The sequence below is a fragment of the Dendrobates tinctorius genome, unplaced genomic scaffold, assembly GCF_039654945.1.
Source record: "Dendrobates tinctorius isolate UK_male_01 unplaced genomic scaffold, ASM3965494v1 ptg000003l, whole genome shotgun sequence".
In the NCBI taxonomy this organism is placed as follows: Eukaryota; Metazoa; Chordata; class Amphibia; order Anura; family Dendrobatidae; genus Dendrobates; species Dendrobates tinctorius.
Window position 1 is genome coordinate 42979115 of NW_027361671.1, and position 22200 is coordinate 43001314.

Genomic DNA, 22200 nt, shown 5'->3' on the forward strand with positions numbered 1-22200 from the left:
CTATAAAGGATCTAAAGTATGATCAGAAAATGATTTAGTGGTTTGGCCGTATAAATACATTCAAGATGGATGTGCTTCCCCGGTTCCTTTGTGTTCCAGACAGTACCGATCACGCCACCTCAAAGTTTCTTTAACCGGTTCCCGACCTGTGACACAGCGTATGCGTCATGAAAGTCGGTGCCAGTCCGACCTATCACGCATACCCTGTGTCATGAATTCAAAGCCCCCCTGCGGGTCGGGTGACCGGGGGTCAATGAAAGGTCACATGACCCGCAGATACAGGGGGCTTTGTAATTCACCACAGGGGGCGTCGCTTCGCCCCCACGTGGCTACGATCGCTCTGATTGGCTGTTAAAAGTGAAACCGCCAATCAGAGCGATAGTAATATTTCATAAATGAAAATTGATGAAATATTACAATCCAGCCATGGCCGATGCTGCAGTAGCATCGGACATGGCTGGAGACACCGATTGGCCCCCCCACCGGCGATCGCCCCCCCTGCCATTGAATGACAGCGGCGATCTGCCGCCGCTGTCATCATCTGCCCCCCCTCCGATTCCCTCCACTCCCCGCCAGCTTCCGATAACCCCCTCACCCACTGTCACCGCCCCGGCACCTTCTATGTCCCCCTGTCGCTCCCGGTGTCCGGCGGGTCCGGTTCATGGGCGCCGCCATCTTGGAAAATGGCGTGCGCAGTGCGCCCGCCCAAATCTGCCGGCTGCAGATTCCATTATTTCATTTTGATCACTCTCACAGTGATCAAAATGAAATAAAAAGTAAATTAACCCCCCCCCGATTATCACCCCCATAGGTAGGCATAACTAATAAAATAAAATATTATTTTAGTTTTTCAATTAGGGTTAGGGTTGGAAAGAGGGTTAGGGTTGGAAAGAGGGTTAGGGTTGGAAAGAGGGTTAGGGTTGGAAAGAGGGTTAGGGTTGGAAAGAGGGTTAGGGTTGGAAAGAGGGTTAGGGTTGGAAAGAGGGTTAGGGTTGGAAAGAGGGTTAGGGTTGGAATTAGGGTTAGGCTTGTGGTTAGTGTTATGGTTAGTGTTAGTGTTGGGGTTAGGGGTGTGTTGGGGTTAGGGTTATAGTTAGGGTTGGGATTAGGGTTAGGGATGTGTTGGGGTTAGGGTTGGAGTTAGAATTGAGGGGTTTCCACTGTTTAGGCACATCAGGGGGTCTCCAAACGCGATTTGGTGCAACCATTGATTCCAGCCAATTTTGCGTTCAAAAAGTCAAACGGTGCTCCCTCCCTTCCAAGCCCCGACGTGTGCCCAAACAGTGGTTTACCCCCACATATGGGGTATCAGCGTACTCAGGAAAAATTGCACAACAACTTTTGGGGACTAATTTCTCCTGTTACCCTTGGGAAAATAAAAAAATTGGGGGCTAAAAAATTATTTTTGTGGAAAATAAGTTTTTTTTCATTTACACGTTTCTGCATTATAAACCTCTGTGAAGCACTTGGGGGTTGAAAGTGCTCAACATACATCTACATAAGTTCCTTGGAAGGTCTAGTTTCCAAAATGGGGTCACTTGTGGGGGGTTTCCACTGTTTAGGGACATCAGGGGCTCTGCAAACGTAATGACGACCGCAGACTATTCCATCAAAGTCTGCATTTCAAAACGTCACTACTTCCATTCCGAGCCCTGACGTGTGCCCAAACAATGTTTCCTCCACACATATGGGGTATCAGCGTACTCAGAACAAACTGGACAACAACTTTTGGAGTCCAATTTATCCTGTTACCCTTGTGAAAAAAAAAAAATTGCGGGCTAAAAATCATTTTTTTTGAGGGAAAAAAATGATTTTTTTATTTTCACGGCTCTGCGTTATAAACTTCTGTGAAGCACTTGGGGGTTCAAGGTGCTCACCACACATCTAGATAAGTTCCTTGGGGGGTCTCGTTTCCAAAATGGGGTCACTTGTGGGGGGTTTCTACTGTTTAGGCACACAGGGGCTCAGCAAATGTAACATGACGCCCACAGACCATTCCATCAAAGTCAGCATTTCAAAATGTCACTACTTCCCTGCTGAGCACCAACGTGTGCCCAAACAGTGGTTCCCCCCCACATATGGGGTACCAGCGTGCGCAGGACAAACTGGACAACTTTTGGGGTCCAATTTATCCTGGTACCCTTGTGAAAATAAAAAATTGCCGACTAAAAATTTTTTTTTTTTTTTAGGAAAAAAAAGATTTTTTATTTTCACTGCTCTGCATTATAAACTTATGTGAATCACCTGGGGGTTCAAAGTGCTCACTATGCATCTAGATACTTTCCTTACGGGGTCTAGTTTCCAAAATGGGGTCATTTGTGGTGGAGCTCCAAAGTTTAGGCACACAGGGGATCTCCAAACACGACATGGTGTCCGCTAACGATTGGAGCTAATTTTCATTTCAAAAAGTCAAATGGCGCTCATTCCCTTCTGTGCCCTGCCGTGCACCCAAACAGTGGCCCCCCCACCTATGGGGTACCAGCGTGCTCAGGACAATCTGGACAACAACTTTTGTGGTCCAATTTCTCCTGTTACCCTTGTGAAAATAAAAAATAGCGTGTTAAATCATTTTTGAGGAAAAAAAAATGATTTTTTATTTTCACTGCGCTGTTATAAGCTTTTGTGAAGCACTTGGGAGTTAAAAGTGCTCACTACACATCTAGATAAGTGCCTTAAGGGGTCTAGTTTCCAAAATGGTGTCACTTGTGGGGGAGCTCCAATGTTTAGGCACACAGGGGCTCTCCAAACGCGACATGGTGTCCGATAACGATTGGAGCTAATTTTCCATTCAAAAAGTCAAATGGCGCTTCTTCCCTTCCGGGCCCTGCCATGCACCCAGACAGTGGTTTATGACCACATATGAGGTATTGGTGTGCTCAGGAGAAATTGCCCAACAAATTTTAGGATCCATTTTATCCTGTTGCCCATGTGAAAATGAAAAAACTGAGGCTAAAAGATAATTTTTGTGAAAAAAAAGTACTTTTTTATTTTTTTTACGGATCAATTTGAGAAGCACCTGGGGGTTCAAAGTGATCACTATGCATCTAGATAAGTTCCTTGGGGGGTCTAGTTTCCAAAATGTGGTCACTTGTGGGGGAGCTTCAGTGTTTAGGCACACAGCGACTCTCCAAACGCAACATGGCAAGCGCTAAATATTTCATCATAAGAACATACCCCTAAAAATGATACTTTATTAGGTTAAAAATAACCAAAAAACTTGGTTATGCACCAAAAACAAAAAGTGACAAAAATCAAAACCAAAAGTGTTCAAACAAAACCCCAATAAGGGAATAACTAGGAATCCCTATTAGATGCCCTGAGCTCACAACTGCCTGGCCGCGGAGGTTGGCACCCTATGGGGGACGTTGTGGCGCCCCCGCTCAACGATGACTGTCCCTAGGGACCCTGATACACCCTGCAGCCACTAGGGTTACCCTCTACCCAATCGAAAAGGGACCCCTCATTCTAGACAATAAAATACTGCTCTAAGGAGGGCCCTGTATCCCTTATAGTTAAGAACAATAGAACACATTCAATCCACATTAACAGGTGGTTTCAGGGTAAAGTTGTGAAGGAAGTATTTCTATTTTCACACATGGACTGTTATTGATCTTGTGGTCATCAGATAATTTCTCAAAAAATACCACAATCACTAGACTCAAACTAGTGCCACATGGAGATAATCACTCTCTTTTAATGCCCAATGGCTGCCATACTATCATGTCAGCAGTGTACATAGGGCTATATCCGCAATTGTCAACTCTATTGTCCATATAATTGCTGTTCATAAACAGTTTGATGCCCAATAGCTTCAACCCTGGCTTAGATAAACACTTTCACTTCACAAATGCCAGCAATGCCCAGTTACCTTTATATATAGCTCACATATAGATTCATGCTATCATGAACACAGCCAGCATAGATTTGCAGCCGAGATATTCCACTGTGTTAGCAATACATTTTCTGTCATAAGCGGCTTAATGCCCATTAGCTTTCATCCATGGCTCAGATAGATACTTTCACTTTCCAGCTCATTGCCAGCATATTTATATACAACAGAGTTGCAACAGCGATACTCATCTGTGTAGCCCTCCACTCGTCATGGGTTAATTCGCGCCTCTACGCGTTTCGCCCTTTATGGCTCATCAGGAGGCCAGATGCTCAGATGCCATGTGTCCAAGAACAGGTGCAATAATGTCCATTGACATGACACAGTGGAATATCTCGGCTGCAAATCTATGCTGGCTGTGTTCATGATAGCATGAATCTATATGTGAGCTATATATAAAGGCAACTGGGCATTGCTGGCATTTGTGAAGTGAAAGTGTTTATCTAAGCCAGGGTTGAAGCTATTGGGCATCAAACTGTTCATGAACAGCAATTATATGGACAATAGAGTTGACAATTGCGGATATAGCCCTATGTACACTGCTGACATGATAGTATGGCAGCCATTGGGCATTAAAAGAGAGTGATTATCTCCATGTGGCACTAGTTTGATTCTAGTGATTGTGGTATTTTTTGAGAAATTATCTGATGACCACAAGATCAATAACAGTCCATGTGTGAAAATAGAAATACTTCCTTCACAACTTTACCCTACCTGTTAATGTGGATTGAATGTGTTCTATTGTTTTTAACTATAAGGGATACAGGGCCCTCCTTAGAGCAGTATTTTATTGTCTAGAATGAGGGGTCCCTTTACGATTGGGTAGAGGGTAACCCTAGTGGCTGCAGGGTGTATCAGGGTCCCTAGGGACAGTCATCGTTGAGCGGGGGCGCCACAACGTCCCCCCTAGGGTGCCAACCTCCGCGGCCAGGCAGTTGTGAGCTCAGGGCATCTAATAGGGATTCCTAGTTATTCCCTTATTGGGGTTTTGTTTGAACACTTTTGGTTTTGATTTTTGTCACTCTTTGTTTTTTTGTGCATAACCAAGTTTTTTGGTTATTTTTAACCTAGTAAAGTATCATTTTTAGGGGTATGTTCTTGTGATTTAATTCTAGAATATTCAGAGATTGTCAAGCGCTAAATATTCCAGCATATTTTCCATTCAAAAAGTCAAATGGCTCTCCTCTTCTGAGCCCTGCCGTGCCCCCAAACAGTGGTTTATGACCACATATGAGGTATCGGTGTACTCAGGGGAAATTGCCCAACAAATTTTAGGATCCATTTTACCCTGTTGCCCATGTGAAAATGAAAAAATTGATGCTGAAAGAAAATTTGTGTTGGAAAAATTAAAATGTCCATTTTTTTTCCTTCCACATTGCTTTAGCTGCTGTGAAACACCTGAAGGGTTAATAATCTTCTTGAATGTGGTTTTGAGTAGCTTGAGGGGTTCAGTTTTTAGAATGGTGTCACTTTTGGGTATTTTCTGCCATATAGACCCCTCAAAGTGACTTCAAATGTGAGGTGGTCCCTAAAAAAAAAAATGGTTTTGTAAATTTTGTTGTAAAAATGAGAAATCACTGGTCAACTTTTAACCCTTATAACTTCCTAACAAAAAAATTTTTTGCTTCCAAAATTGTGCTGATGTAAAGTAGACATGTGGGAAATGTTATTTAGTAACTATTTTGTGTCATATAACTCTCTGGTTTAACAGAAAAAAAATTCAAAATGTGAAAATTGCAACATTTTCAAAATTTTCGCCAAATTTCTGATTTTTTTCACAAAAAAACGCAAAAATTATCGACCTAAATTTACAACTAACATGAAGCCCAATATGTCACGAAAAAACAATCTCAGAATCGCTAGGATGCGTTGAAGCGTTCCAGCGTTATTACCTCATAAAGGGACACTGGTCAGAATTGCAAAAAATGGCCAGGTCATTAAGGTCAAAATAGGCTGGGTCATGAAGGGGTTAAAACTATTAAATCAGCACTAATACATTTTATATGGTGTCAGAACATTGACGAGACCTAAATCACAAGGGGGGGCGGGACATACCATCAGGCCTCACAATTGATCCATATTTTTGATTGGCATTACAGACGGGAGACCAAACAATGGGTTGGACTGGAGCAGGAGGGATACCTAGTTCCATTATGGAATCTACCATGGATAGTGACCAGAGATAAGGAGAAAATAGGGGGGGGGTTGTCGGGATATGATGGCTGGCGAGATTCTTAAGAGATGGGACAAGCTAAAATATAAGAAAAAATTAATCAGCGCAACTGTTCCATTGTCTCCTATATTCGCTAATCCTGATTTTTCCAACGGGCTTTCAATGTGAGAGGTTTTTGGGATGGAGGATGGAATCCGATCAAAGAATATATCAAGTAATCTCAAAGAGGGGACTTTCCTCCCTCAACGAGTTACAAGACGATTACCCCACACATACACTATCTTGGTTGGAGTATGAACAATTGAAATCATTTGTCAGAAGAATTTCTGGTGGAGAGAGAGAACCACCTTCTCTGACACAGTTTGAGAAGATGTTCGCCCAACAGACACCCCCATTGCACCAAATTTCTCTTGTGTACAAATTACTAAACGATGATACTCCAACAGTAATCCCGGGATATATTAGAGTGTGGGAGGCGGAAATGGGGTGCACATTTACTGAGAGGGAAATCACATCGGCATACCGCTGCGCTCATGGGATGCCTCCGGCTAGCCATGCCCAAGAGAAGAATTTCAAAATTCTTACTAGATGGTACCAATACCCTGTGAGGTTGCATGCCATATTCCCCTCGGTGGCGGATGGGTGTCGGCGCTGTGGGAACGCAAGAGGAACCTTGATCCATATTTGGTGGCAGTGTCCAGGGATAAAGAGTTTCTGGGGAGAAGTATTCTCGACTTATAATAAAATATCAGGAGATGATATAAATCCCACTCCACAGATGGCCATCCTGTCCATGTTACCGGGACCAAATGCAAAACAAAAAAAATAGCATCCTGAGATTTTGCCTGACGGCAGCCCGCATGGTTATACCTAGACATTGGCGTACAACGAAAATCCCGTCCATGATTGAATGGCTAACAGAATTCTCACATATCCACCATATGGAGGAATTGTTTGCACAGGCTTTGGGTGATAACTCGAGGTATTTACGGACATGGCAACCCTGGATTTTATTCAAGGACTCTGGGAGTTTCGGGGCTCTCATGGAGAAATGGGAGGGACTTTCCCGGTAGTGGGGTTTCTCTTCGGCACTCCTGGGCTGGTTTCAGAGGGCTGCGGATGCATTGTCCTTCCTTTCCCATTTTTTTTCCTTTTCTTCTTACTCTCCCTTTAATTCTGACGTAATAACATAAGCAATCATAATTGCTTTCATGGATAAATGATGATGAATTGGGCGGATACTATAGATAATTATAGCAAATGGAAATAGATTTCCGCTTAACGAAATAAATATCGAAATGAACCAACAGGTGGTGAAAACTTGAAATGCTAGGAAAGAACAGAAGAGCTGAGCAATGAACCTATACAGTACTAACCAGTAAATGATTCTGTGATGACACCATATTTGCATGAAGCAAGATGTGCATTATTTTGAGAAGTCTTGTGACTACTTTAGTCTGTGTATGTATGTTTGTATTTGTGATATGTTGTACTTTTTTATCACTTTAATAAAAAGAGATTAAACATTAAAATCTCATAAGAGTAAAAGAGTGCCTCTTTTTAGCGGTTCAAGTTATTTTAGTAATTTGTTCAAAAACCTAATTTGACCTTTAGTAGGAACGTAGATATTGACAATGGTATAAATTTGGGAGTCTATAGAACAGACAAGGACATGAAAATGACCATTCACATCAACCAATTCCTCCAGCAGTTCGAACGACAAGGAGTCCCTGACTAGGGTCATGACACCTACCTTTTTAGAGGGATCCGAGGCCTCAAAAACATGAGGGTAATTTTTTAGGGAAAACGTGGGATGATTATTAATTTTAAATTTAGTCTCCTGGAGGCACACGACATCTGCTGCAGATTTATTAATTTCTCTCTGAAAGGAAAAACACCTATTTGGACTATTAAGCCCCTTAACGTTATAAGTAATCACCAGCTGGAAAGTGTCAAAAATAGAAAATACTACAAAACTAAATAACCAAAGAATAAGTACAAACTTAAAATTGTACCGTGTTAGAACCCTAAGAGGGAAACCACAGAAAATGGTTCTCCTACTTGTGCCGGGGGAAAAGTCCGTGCAGCGCAAGGCTAAAGCTGGAGTCGCATATAGTGACTTACCAGCGATACCGACACAGATATCAAGGTGTCAGGATCGCTGGTAAGTCGCTATGTGATCGCTGGTGAGCTGTCAGACAGCTTCACCAGCGATCAGCACAGTGATGCCGAGCGCCCGGCATCGCTTGCCATCCCTGTAAAAAATAGAATTAAAATAAAAAATATTGTTATTCTCACCTTCCGACGTCCCGCGCAGCATTCCTCTCTCCACGCTCCGGTCCCAGTGATCCTTTGCGAGAATGACCACGAGAGTCACGGTCTCGCGGGAGCGCGAAGTCTCGCAGTCATTCGTGCAAAGGATCACTGGGACCGGAGCGTGGAGAGAGGAATGCTGCGCGGGACGTCGGAAGGTGAGAATAACAATATTTTTTATTTTATTTCTATTTTTCACAGCTGATCGCTGGTCTCCCGCCTGTCACACGCAGCGATGCGTGCTGGCCAGCGGGAGACCAGCGACCAAAAAAATGTCCAGAGGTTTCTTACAGCGATCAGCGATACTGGCAGGGGGGCCGGTCGCTGATAGCTGTCACACACAGCGATCTCGCTGGTGAGATCGCTGTTACGTCACAAAAGTTGTAACTCAGCAGCGATATCGCTAGCGAGATTGCTGTGTGTGACTCCCGCTTAAGGAAACCCTCATTAACACCTATATCAAATAGACAAATATACAAGCTAAGCACAATATTAAATCATATAATATCAGAGAACCCATAGACACACATCACAATAGGCTCAGGTGACATGTCCTGGACCAGCAGAAGAAACTGTAGAGGACAAGACACCCTAAGATTTCAGAAATTGGAACCCCTCTTCAGGTGAAAGAAAAGTTGCATTCCTCCCATTGTAATTAAAAAAGAGGCGTAGAGGAAAGCCCTGCTTACAAGAAGGCCTCGCTCCCTCAACATGGAGGTCAGTGATCGAAAGTGTTTCCGAACTTCTATAGTTGCTTTAGATAGATCAGAAAACAACTTTAGATGGTGATATGGTTCCCGGAAGCCTCCCTTAATTCTGACCAAATTCTGAGTTTTCTCTTTTTTTATGTGGTAGAAATGAATTTTCATAATTACATCCCTGCGTAGGTATTTAGGGATGGAAGGAGGCTTAGGAAGACGATGGAGATACGATCAATGATAAGATCCGTATCCGAAAGATTGGCAATCATCCTCCTAAAAACTCCCTTAACATAGTCAGAAATCTTGACGGGTGAAATATCTTCCGATGTAATCCTGATTTTAATATTGTTGCGGCGGGAGAGGTCCTCCAGATTCGCCAATTTAAGTCGCAACTGGTGTATCTCAGACTTGGTCTCCGAATGGTGTTTTAGAGATACCGTTTGTGATTTTTCCAATTCCCCCAATCTAGACTCATGGTTATCTAACCGAGCAGTAAAATGTTCAAGAGTGTCTTGAAAAAGCTTTGTGTGGTTAGCCATGTCGATACCCATCCTGGCACTAAGTTTTTCAACTAATGTGTTCATATATGCCTCAAGGATTGTAGCACCAGGGAAGGCCCCGGACAACTCCTCAGGTTTCGGCCTGGATTTTTTTGGAGTAGGGTTGGGGGAGAAGAACTACACTCCTCCCCCGAGGAATTGGCACTGGAAGACTGCGTACTCCCCCCACACGAGGGACCCTTCCTCTTTGAAGAGGAAGAAAGATCCATTGTCTCAGTATGAGAATTTGAGGAAGGAAGATCTCCACTTAACGTTGTCTAACAAGCACCATATGTGGACAACAAGAGAGACACATTGTCGGTAGAAAGCTGCGAACAGTCTGTCAATGGGAGAACGGGACTTAAGCGGACTCGATAGATTAACCGTGTCCCTGGAAGAACCACAAGGAGACTTGGGTTCTTTATTTTGCTTTTGTCCTCTAGAGACACCTGTAGTTTTAGCCATAGGTAATTTTGAGTTGAAATGACTCATTTTGCCAAGTGATATAACCAAGAACTGAGAGAGCGTAGAATAGTAACTTTATATTAAATAAATTAACCCGGGAGATAATGTCACAGAAGTGTATAGAGTTGTGTTATTTTGAGGTGACCGGCTAGGGACCACGGCTACCCAACGTCAATTTTTACTAAAATTTATTTATTTGTTTTATTTTTTTTTTCCTTGTATTTTATTATGTTTTATTTATTATTTATAATATTGTTTCTTCTGTTTCCTCTCTCCCCTCTCCCTCCAATTTATATATTAAATATTATAATTATACTTTATAAACTTTTTATTTAGTTTTAAATAATATTCATTATATAGTATATTTGTTATTTATATATTAAATGAGCAACAATCCCCTATACCAATCAGTATGATGAAGTATGTGTATACACTTTTCAATGCAAGAACAGCAAATAAAGCAACATCAAATATTGAGTTCAAACCCACCAAGAAAATGGCCACCCCCTGCAGCTGCGACACTAGCCCCACCAATAAAATGGCTGCTACCATAGGCGGCGACTGCAGTCCCCCACAGCTTCCAGACAAGCTACAATCAACAGCGATGTCACAGGCAGAGGTGAGGAAGCCTGTGGAGCAGGAGTATACAGTGATCCGTGCCTGTACCAGTCAGACACGTCAGGACAATGCAGCTGGGGATCTCCACTTCATTCAGAAGAAGGCCCTGGACCAGCGATGATATCACAGGAGGAGGAGCAGCCGGAGTATAGAGGAACAGGGCGAGCTGACAAAGGAACTTCTCGGGCAATGTGCCCTAGTAAAACAAATTCAAAAAAGATCCAAAGCCCCCCGGTCCATCAGGGATAGATACATTTTAATTCAATTTTGAGCCCAGAAAAAGAGTGCATATAGCGGTGACGTCACTGGGAGGGAGGGAGGCGGCACCTGCAGCAGTCCCAATACAAATCTTCACCTGCGATGTGCCCAGGCAAAATAAAGTTAAAAGGAGGCGCAAACCCCCCGGTTAGACAGGGGCAGACCTACAGAAGATCACAGCGGGGGTTCCAATGTATTTTGTGACGCCACCCGAATAGCGGTGACGTCACTGGCAGAGAAGTATCCGCAGCGCAGCAGAGCCCAGCGGTTTGTTGGGGGAACTTCCACAGCAGTGTGTCCAATGAAAACACAAACGAGATCCCTGACCCCCAGTCCACAAGGAGCACCCCAAAATAAGAGTTAAAACCAGTCTAGTTCAAATTTGATCACAGGAAAAAAAGCGCTTATAGGGGTGACGTCACTGAGAGGGAGGGAGATGGCGCCTGCAGCTGTCTCAGTCCAAGTCTTCACCTGCGATGTGCCCAGGCTAAACAAAATTAAAAGGGGGCGAAACCCCCCCCCCCCCGGTTGGGTAGGGGCGCACACACACAGAAGGTCCCAGAAGGTGTTTTGATATGTTTTATGATACCCACCGATTAGCGGTGACATCACTGGAAGGCAGAAGATGGCGCCCGGAGAATTTTCTTACAGGATCTTCACCCCCCGCTGTGCCAGGGTATAACACAGTCAAAAGGGGGCTAAAACCGCCTGGTTGAACAGGGGTACATCCAGAGAGGGTCCAAGAGGAAATCTTCCAATAAATTGGCGCAATATCAAAATAATGAAAATGTCACTGAAAATTGATAAAAGCTCCAAAAGTCAAAAAAATTGTGGGAAAATAAATATAAATCCACACCAATGTGATGAAAGGTGAAAAATAAAATATTTATAAAGAAAGGGGGCATGGTCTGGATCGCTTGTGGGGAGGACGTGTTGTGCTGTTGCTCCCGCTGCCAGCCACGAAGTGAGCCCTGTTTTGACCCTAACGGGGGTGTCTGTGTGCCCCCCGGAGAGAGCTCGACCAGGAGAGAGTGGTGGAGGACTGCGTGGAAGGATCCGCGGCTCTCTGAGAGGAGAGCGGTCGCGGGGAATGGGCCTTGGCGCCAGAGGCGGACAGGCGCCATCTTTGCTGCGTCTTCCTGCTTCTTCCTGAGCTGCGTGGGCCAGAAGACTGCGGAGAGCCATTGGAGGGGGTGGAGGGCCACGGCCTATGCTGGAGGAGAGACCGCTGACCGTTACAGAAAGGAAGGAGAAGGTCTGCTTACCGGAGGAGAGGGAGGTGAGCTGGTCGCAGGAGCCTGGCTGGTGATCAGAGGGTGGCCGCAGTGCTAGGTGCTCCTGGTGACTGGGACGGGCGCTCCTGCTGCATACAGTGACTGGGGGTTTGGGGGTACTGCTCCCCCTTTCCAGAGACGCTAAGACCGGCCTGATCCCATACCACAGCAGTGTGAAACTCTATATATAGGGCACCATATCAGGGCCTTATCTACTAATGCCAGCGCTCCACCTTTTAAGACGCATGAGGTTATCTTCACCTATGAACATGCATTAATAGACTTTCCCTGAATGCACGAGGAGTGATTTAAATGCACGCTTTAATTCAACATTATGGTCAAATCTAATAAAGAGCGTGCAAAACCGCTGGATACTAGGGTACATCAAGGCAGGCAAAGCGAAATGGAGAAATTTTTGAAAAATAAACCTGGGTCGTCTAGGCCCACACCAAAAAAGCTACATGCAAATGCTGAGGTAGAGGAACAGGTCGAGGACTCGGACTCAAGTGATGATGTCTCAGGCAGCGACATTACCCACTCACTCTGGGAAGTTCTCTAGATCAGTATTTAAAAAACTTCTGACCCAAGCATTAAAACCTTTGGTTACAGAGATATCTGGTATGAGAGCAGATCTGTCACATATTGGTAACAGAGTGGAGTCCCTTGAATCATCTCAGTCCTCTCTCATTAGCCACTCTAATGCCATGAGGGACCATTTGGACTACCACAGAACGCAGCTTAATAACTCTCTTCTGGCCTTGGAAGATCAAGAGAATAGAAGTCGCAGAAAAAATATAAGGATTAAAGGATTGCCTGAAAGTGTCTCTGCAGAAATACTGGAAAAATCCACAAAAGAAATCTTTGCCCTCCTAATCCCGGAAGAAAAATGCGACCAAATTGTAATAGAGGGGGTCCATAGATCGCTCAGACCCAAGCCTAAGCCCTCTGAAGCCCCGAGGGATGTGATCTGTGGCTTGTTGAGTTATGTGGACACCAATGTTATTTTGTCTGCCTCAAGGGATGTTAAAAATCTCGCCTACGAAGGATCTGCTATCCAACTCTACCAGGACATTGCGCCGTCGACCCTTGCAAAGAGAAGAATCCTGAGACCCTTATTGGAAATACTACGCTCGTGTAAAATTCTCTATAAATGGCTGTTTCCGTTTGGAATATCGGTAAATGGGGATGGCAAACAAGTAACAGTGAGGAGTCCCGAAGATTTAAACAAAATATGGGACACTTTTGACATTGCTCCTATTGATATTCCTTCATGGTTACCTTTGGATATGGATCTTCGCACACCTCCTCCTATCAACGCTTATACAGGAGGTCAGGGGGATTGGGCCTCAGTGAAGAGACGCATGCCCCCTAAGCGAGGGAAATCTGGGGCAAGAAAAGAGATGCCCCCTGAATCTTGTTTTATTCAGTCTAGTCGTATTTTCTTGCATTTGGACCCAGTAGTTTCGGTTTAACTTTGCAATGTTTTGGATCAATTTGGTTTGCCTTGATTGGCACCTGCCTAGGTGTTGATGCTTTCATTTAACTGCCTTATAAGCTAACATGTGCTACTCGTGTGTTGGGGATGTGATTCCCTGCTCTGTCATGGGGGGTATGTTGGACCCCCTGCTCCTGCCGCAGGCAGGTAGTTGGTTATTATCTATTGGTTACTGTTATTTTACCTTGCATTTTGTATTTTTTGTGGTCCGTCAGCATGGGACACTTTATCATTTATTTTTTCTTTTGTTACATCTAATTTGCTATGGGTGACAAGGAAAATTTTGCCACTATAGTAGTGGCTTCGTATATTGTAAAGGGGCTACACTCCCCGTGTAAGAGAAATCAGGTATTGAACCTTCTGCATGCAAAAAAGGCTAGTGTGGTCTTTCTACAGGAGACACATTTTAAAGCGGGGAGAGTACCAGACATGTCTAGATCTCATTACCCGACCTGGTATCATAGTACAGGTAGGTTGGCGTCTAGAGGAGTGAGTATTGCTATTAAAAAAAAATGTTCCTTTTGTCTTGCATGATTGCCTTTCAGATTCCGAAGGAAGGTATATTATACTGAAGGGCCTTATTGCCAATACTAAAGTTACCCTATGTAACTTATATGCCCCAAACAAGAATCAGATTGGATGGCTGTGCAAAACAATGAATACCTTAAAACTCTTTACTGAGGGTTTATTGCTGATGGGGGGAGATTTTAATGTATCACTTAATCCATCTTTGGATACTTCCACGGGCAAGTCGACGCTTTCTCAAAAGGCACTGAGAAAACTACACCTTTCTTTACAAGAATTACACTTGATAGACCCCTGGAGGACACTCTCTCCTTCGGGCAGAGACTACACTTTTTATTCCCATCCGTGTGGTAGCTATCATAGATTTGATTATATTTTGATACAAACAACCAACCTCTCATTAGTCAAAAATGCGACCATAGACGCTATCTCACTATCGGACCATGCTCCTGTTTTTCTCGACATAGGCATAGAAAACCTTCCGCGACCAGCCAGGTCATGGTCGCTTAATGAGACATTATTAGATTCAGATTCCCACATTACGAAACTGACTGACACTCTTGAATTCTTTTTTCAGACAAATTTGCACTCTGGCCCACCCATACCTGTGGTGTGGGAATCACATAAAGCGGTAATGAGGGGAGAATTTATAGCTTTGAGTTCCCATCTCAAAAAAGAAAGGACAAAACAGGTTGTGTCTATTTTGCATCAAATTAATTCCTTGGAAAGATTGCATAAGAGATCTCAAGTAATTAAGATACTAACTGAACTGACGGACCTAAGAAATTCGCTAAAAAATCTTTTAAATATCCAATCGGCCAAAACCTATATGAGATGCAAACAGGTTCTATCTCCATGGCAATAAAAGCAGTAAGCTTATGTCTTCATTGCTTAAAAAGCAGCAGGACAGGACGTTTATTAGGCAACTCAAAACTCTGGATGGCTCCTCAATTTTCGAGACCGCTGACATTGCCGAGGAGTTTAGATCCTTTTATGACAGGTTATATAATCTAAGCATACCAGATAGTATGCAAGATCCAATAAAAGCTATAGAAAAAATTAGAGCGTTCCTGACTCCACTAATTCTACCTAAAATAACCCCGGAAGGCCAAACTTTATTAACTGCTCCGGTTACCCCTAAAGAAATTTTGGATACTCTTTCCACCATTCCAAATGGAAAGGCCCCAGGCCTGGATGGTCTCCCCATTATATATTATAAAAAGTTTATAAAATCATTCTTACCTCAATTGGTGACCTTGTTTAATTCCTATTTGAAAGGCCAGCTTCCCCCTAAGCAATCACTGGAGGCATATATTACGGTTCTCCCGAAGGAGGGTAAGGACCCCAACTTGTGCACCAGCTACAGACCAATCTCATTACTTAATGCGGACATAAAACTGTGGGCTAAAATACTAGCGGGTAGAATAAGCAACTTTTTACCCAAATTGATTCATGCGGATCAGGCGGGCTTTGTGAGGGGTGGGGAAGGGAAAGATAACTCCACTAGGGTCATACAGTCTATAATGTTTGCCAAAACCTGGCAGGTCCCCTTGGTACTCTTGTCAACGGATGCCGAGAAGGCTTTTGACAGAGTGTGCTGGAGATTCATGGAGCAGGTGTTGATTAAATTCGGCTTCCCTCCTCAATATATAACAGCAGTCCTCTCTCTCTACTCTCAACCGACGGCCAGGGTCAGGATAAATGGCACCCTATCAAAATGTTTGGAGATTCACAATGGGACTAGGCAGGGATGCCCTCTGTCCCCATCCTTGTTCATTTTAGTTATAGAAACTTTAATACAAAGCATCAGACAAGAACAACGCATAGAGGGGTTGTCGGTGGGCCCGGGCACATTTAAAACGCTAGCTTTCGCAGATATTTTGCTTTTCCTCATATCCAACCCATCTCAGGCATTCCCGATCATCCTCCGAATTTTTCAACAGTTTTCCCCTTTCCAATTTTAAAATTAATCTAGCCAAATCTGAAGCGTTAAATATCACTCTCCTTCATTCTCAACTTTCCATTCTTCGTACACAGACTCCCTTCTCTTGGGCTAATGGCTCTATTAAATATTTAGGAATATTCATAACTAGGGACCCCACTAACTTATTTCAAAGTAATTTCATACCCTTATTGAAGAAAGTTACCAATCTGATGCATAAATATAACCTACCCACTTTATCTTGGTTGGGTCGCATCAACGTGTTTAAGGCATATATCATGCCTATCATTTTGTATGCCATGAATATGGTACCGATTCAGATACCCCTGACCTTTTTCGGGTTATTAAAGTCACTAATAGGAAAATTTATCTGGAAATCTAAACCGGCTAGGTTGCCTTATAGGCTTCTTACTTACCCGGTCTCCTCTGGTGGATTGGGAGTTCCAGACCCCCTATTATATTATAAAGCAATCCACCTTGTCAGATGGTTAAAGGTGGTGTCTTGCGCTGAGGGTGGGGAGGGAACTTGTGTCGACCTGGCTTTACTGGGCCCGAGGGGTTTGCCTTATCTCTGGACTAGGGCTAAACCACCGGTTACTCTTAGACTGGACGAGATAACTTCTACTACATTACGTATCAAAAGAGTGATGTTGGGGGAATTACCGGAGGACACTTTTCCTTCGACATTAACGCCGATTAGCTCAATACCGTATCTATTGGATTTTGATTTTCAAGATCCTTATAATCTATGGTCTACCCTCCCTAGAGATACATTGAATAGCTTTTACGGTAATAAAATATTACAGGGAGGAGATTGGCCATCAAATGCAATGAGTCAACCAACTAATTTTCTTCAGTGCCAGCACATTCGACGTACGCTTCTACAATTTAAGATGAAATTCCTGACCAAATCAAACTGGTCCTGGTTAGATATCATGATCAAACTCCCGCTTCCACGGCTAAAAATCTTGTCTCGTATTTACTCACATCTGATCTCTCCGGGAGTACATTTTAAGCCCTCATTTATTTACTCCTGGGAAATGGAACTTAATACTACGTTCACAGAGAAACAAGTATCTAGAATGCTATCTAGTGCACGGGGATTCTCCAGGTGTGTTCTTTTGCAAGAAAATTCTTATAAATTATTGACCAGGTGGCATTGGACTCCCGCGAAGCTCTTTCGGATGGGTCTTGCTGATAATGATGCTTGTTGGAGATGCCTCAACTCTGGAGGACATCATACACACATATTCTGGGATTGTCCCAAATTGAGACATTTTTGGGACGGTGTCGAGCTAGTTCTCAAGAAATTGCAATTAATAAAGACTAATCTCAGGGCTACGGAGGTTCTTCTTTCGTGCCCATCAAAGGATTTCTTACCAAAAAACATGGCCTACTCCCATTGATGCTAAGTGCTGCAAAACAACTGATAGCTGTACATTGGAAAGATGTCGCTCCCCCCACATTGGAGGAGTGGCATGTTAAGATAAATCAGATTTCTCGTCTGGAGGAGCTGTCTAGCTGGGAGATCTTCAATCACAAATCTTATGTGTCGACCTGGGCCCCGTGGACTAGATATCTGGGGGATAATCCTCGAGGTGAGAGATCGGATAATACATGAGTCTTACTTAGACCTGATGACCTTTATTTTGGGGTAGCCGGTTCCAAGGCTACTTATAGAACTGTCCACCTACTCTATTTTCATAATACACTCATTAACTGCTAGTGTCGATGCCGACGACTGCTTTGTGTTGATGTTATTATTATTGTTTTGTTATTATGTATCCCTCTTTTCCCTTCCCTTCTTCCTTTTTCCCACCCACTTTTCCCTCCCCCCCCTTTATTTTCCCCCCTTTTTCTGTGTTTTTTTTTTTTTTTTCACCTTGGACCGACGTCTAAGCAATAATTAACCATCTGTATTTGTAAAATGGTGTTCTGTCTTATGGTGTGGTTTAAACCTGAAAATAAAGAATTTAATAAAATATTTATAAAGAAAAAAGAGGCAGTCTTTGAGTCTTTTTTACTTCAGACAGGATATCTCACAGTGACACGGCATCAACCGACGCCATTTTAGCAGGCCGCAGTCTTCGCCACAGGATAAAATGTCCTAGGTATATCCGATTGTGACAGAAAATGTCTTATAACGTGCCAAACAACTTGCTGAATAAAAGTAAGTATGAATGAGAGCGAAAATTTAGAAATATAGTTGCGTAGTCAGTAGCTGTAGAGGGTTACCTCAGGAGCACGCACGCAGTGCGACTTACGTCACCTGCGCCTAGGCCACGCCACCCACCTTTAGTGTTCTGATCGCTGCCTCCATTGGCAGAAACTGCAGTAAAGTGACCCTGTAATGACCAGTGACCTACTGTACATACTCTTCACAGGTAGCTCTATGGCGTATGGAGTGGGTTCATGAACTAAATCTGCTGGTAACAAGTAGTCTGAGTGAGCTCAGAGTGCTGCTATTAAGTATTTCTATCAGCTGTCAATCACTGCCAGTGGCATGTAAATGTCGCAGTTACTTTCTAATATAATTGATGGATTTCTATAGTAGCCGGAGACCTGCTGACTTTCCTGGTGACTTCTGTCTTAGGTTACAAATAAAAGATTGTGTGTCACTTTCAGAACAGAGAACAGGTGTATACAGGTGCAAACTGAGAGTAGCCATCTTCATATATAACCAACAAATAATGTAGCACTCTGTAGCACTATAGCATGAAAACATGAAATATGAGATATGAATTGCAATACTCCTCTACAAAATAGGCAAAAATGAGAATAATTATCAGATAAATTGGCCAATTCATGTGTACCTGGCAGCCACAATAAGCCAATTCTCGTTGCTGGGATCCTGCCTAATGTGAATCCTCTCCTGTGCTAAAGCCTGCATTGCATTCCAGTCTACCCATATAAATGCAGGCTTTAGCACAGGAGAGGCTTCAAATTAGGCAGGTTCCCAGCAACGAGAATCGCCTTATTGCGGCTGCCGGGTACACATGATTTGGCCAATTTATCCGATAAGTATTCTCATTTTTGCCTATATTCTACAGCAGTATTGCAATTCATATTTCATGTATTTCATGTTTCGTGTTATTTCATGGTGCCGGGGGTCTCATCGCATCTCGTTGGTCTGATAGAAGCACCGATCGTGGGCATTGCTGAAAGGGCATCAGTTGTCTCATACAGCTGACACACGCATGTGATCGCCGCAGTGCTCAGCGTGAGGCCGCGCAATCGTGCCACTGTAGATATACTGCTTTGTGGGAACTCCTATCCCACAGAGCAGTAAATGTACGGCGCGTGTCAGGAAGGGGTTAAAGTTCAGTTTCTTTAGGAGGAGGCAGTGACTAAAATACTCGGTGTGATTTTTTTTTTTTTTTTTTTCTTTTTTGAGTGCTATATATACCGTACAAGGCTATGAGCCTAGCTTTTACTGTCTGTTTGCGCTTCCAACTTAGAGCTATAAGCACAAATCCCTGTGAGGAACACCATATTTTCTATGTCTTTGGTCAAATGATAACAGTACTTTATTTTCAAATACCTTATCCAGTGTTGTTGTTCTGTATGCTTCAAAAATGTAGGATTTTGTAATGTCTTAAGGTGTGGAAACTCGGGGTTGTCCCATAACTGAGTCTCATCAATTTATTTTCTTTCCAGATCTGTATTGCAATTTTATGCACAAATGGGAATCCCTGGTGTGGTTTATAGGATCCCTCCAATATTGCCCATATTGAAATCACATTCAAAAATTGCAAAATAAGAGCCTCCGCTTTAGACGGCTTACCATCCCTCAACCAACTATTTCCTCTGATTTATGATTCAGTTGGGAACTATAAAGGTCCCTAAACATTTTTTTCTCAAATCTTTGTGCTATCTGCTCCGACTTAAGCAATGAGACCGCCTCTTTTGATTTATTACTTACTATTGAAGGAGAATTTTGGTTCCTTTGGACTAGATATGCCCAGAAATCAATTGGATTGAATACCTTGATTGAAATATGTCTGTTTGGAGAAATAAGTTTCCTCTGTGCATTTTCCTGTAAGTCAGATATTCTCTAAAATTCCCCAGCCACCTATGTAAAAAATTATCTGAAGGATTAACAACATTGAGAATCCAATATTTTACAGTCCTCGGCCAGCTTCCTTTCCCCAATAGCAGATTTCCTCTTAATATGAGATCGTAGCGCTAACACAGCCCTTCAAATATGCTTTAAACATGTCCCAAACTATTAGTTTATTTTGGCAAGTCTGCATGGGCCATTATAAAAACTTTCCATTGACCAGGTTTTGTCATGTTCTCCTGTGAGAGACCACCAAAACGGTTGAATGCACAATCTCTTAGGTCTATTGGGACTTGCTGACTGTAGATGTATTTCCAAAGTGGCACGATCTGATATTGCTCTTGGAAGGTACTCAGTTCTACCCTACTCAGTAAATGCTGCAGAATTTCCAAACACATGGTCAGTTCTGGATAAACCCCAAACAGCTGGTGTGCAACAGGAGAATTCCCTCTTAAGAAGGGTGCTGCTGTCTCCATAAGTCATTCCAGCCCACTTCTGAAATAAATGTGTGTAGAGTAGTATTACCGTTATTGATGGCTCTATTGTTTGAGGGATTCACCCTATCTAATATATTATGCATCATATTAAAATGCCCCATACCATAGCATTTTGGCCCGAAGCTCACTCTTCGACATGCATATCGAGCACCACTATGATCACAACTGGCCACCTTCTTTAAGATAAAAGGTGAATAACCTTGTAATGATTTTAAATTGGTATAATTTAATGAAATGAACAAAATAGTGTTCTTTATATGGGCTATATATGGTTATACCACCCATGTAATGACTGATGGAGACCTAGTAAGAATAGAATTCTCTCTCTGCGCACACATATCCTTTAGGTTGCTCCCCTGGCATTCTCTATCTAGAGGGGGCTTCTTTGAAACCTATATTAGTCCGACACTTCTCTGTCAAAATTTTTGTTTTCCATAAGGCACTGATATCTAGGATGTAAGCATGAATCTTCAATATGGCTGCTAACATTTAATTTTTGTTCCATTGACCTAAATTAAATTATTGTCATTATCTACATGAGACATTTCCCTTTTAAAAGCTGCCCAAAAATTCAAGCCAAATGGAGCACATGTGCAACCTATTTAAATTTGTAGCATTTGACCATGTCTCATGATCCAGAACATAACAGGCTGCTGGCAGTTCTTAGTTATGTTAATTGTATTTTAATAATCTTGTGTCAGAGATAATGATATTAGGAAATGTGTTAATTGTGAATTAGAATTACCTTTTTCAGAAGATAATCAGCAAAAGTTAAAACAAGACATTGGTATTAGGCTGAATGTCTGATATACACCACCATAAACTTGAGGGATCAGCTTTTCATGTTGTGGATTACATGTTGGCTAGTATTAATAAGCCAAAACCAAGAATTGCACCAAAAAGATGCCAATCTTTAGTTATGCTTTACTGTTTGTAATCCACTATTGTTTGGATTACATATAATGCAAAGTACTAACCCAAATACGCATAAAGTATGGCTTTTGTTTTGAGTGCTTTTCATGTTCAGTTCACAAAAAATTTGACTTAAATTGCAGTTGTACGTACATACATACATACATAATACATACAGTTGTATGAAAAAGTGTTTGTGCCCTTCCTGATTTTCTATTCTTTTGCATGTTTGTCGCACTTAATTGTTAATTATTAGGCAAAGATAACACAAGTAAACACAAAATGCAATTTTTAAATGAAGGTCTTTATTATTAAGGAAAAAAGGAAATCCAGAACTAAGGGCCCTGTGTGATAAAGTGATTCCCCCCCTCTTTAAAACATAAACTGGGGTTTATCACATCTTTGGGAAGCAGAGTTCCAATTCCCTAGCCACACCCAGACCTGATTACTGCCAAACCTGTTCTCAATCCAGAAATCCTTTAATTGGGACCAGCCTAACAAAGTGAAGTAGGCCAAAAGTTCCTCAAAAGCTATACATC

The 22200-nt window shown here is 42.6% G+C and overlaps 1 protein-coding gene across 8 annotated transcripts in view; it reads left to right on the forward strand.

The window, feature by feature from the left end:
• Window positions 1-22200, forward strand: part of FER (FER tyrosine kinase) — a 416817-nt gene that overhangs the window by 95968 nt on the left and 298649 nt on the right. Inside the window, exon 11 of one of the 8 annotated variants that reach the window (XM_073548827.1) lies at window positions 7373-7594. The exons of the other annotated variants lie outside the window; for them this stretch is intronic. Within the exon in view, the coding sequence (XP_073404928.1) occupies window positions 7373-7379 (7 nt within the window). The 3' untranslated portion in view covers window positions 7380-7594. Of the gene's footprint in view, window positions 1-7372; window positions 7595-22200 lie in introns of those variants that run through there. 8 annotated transcript variants of the gene reach the window in all.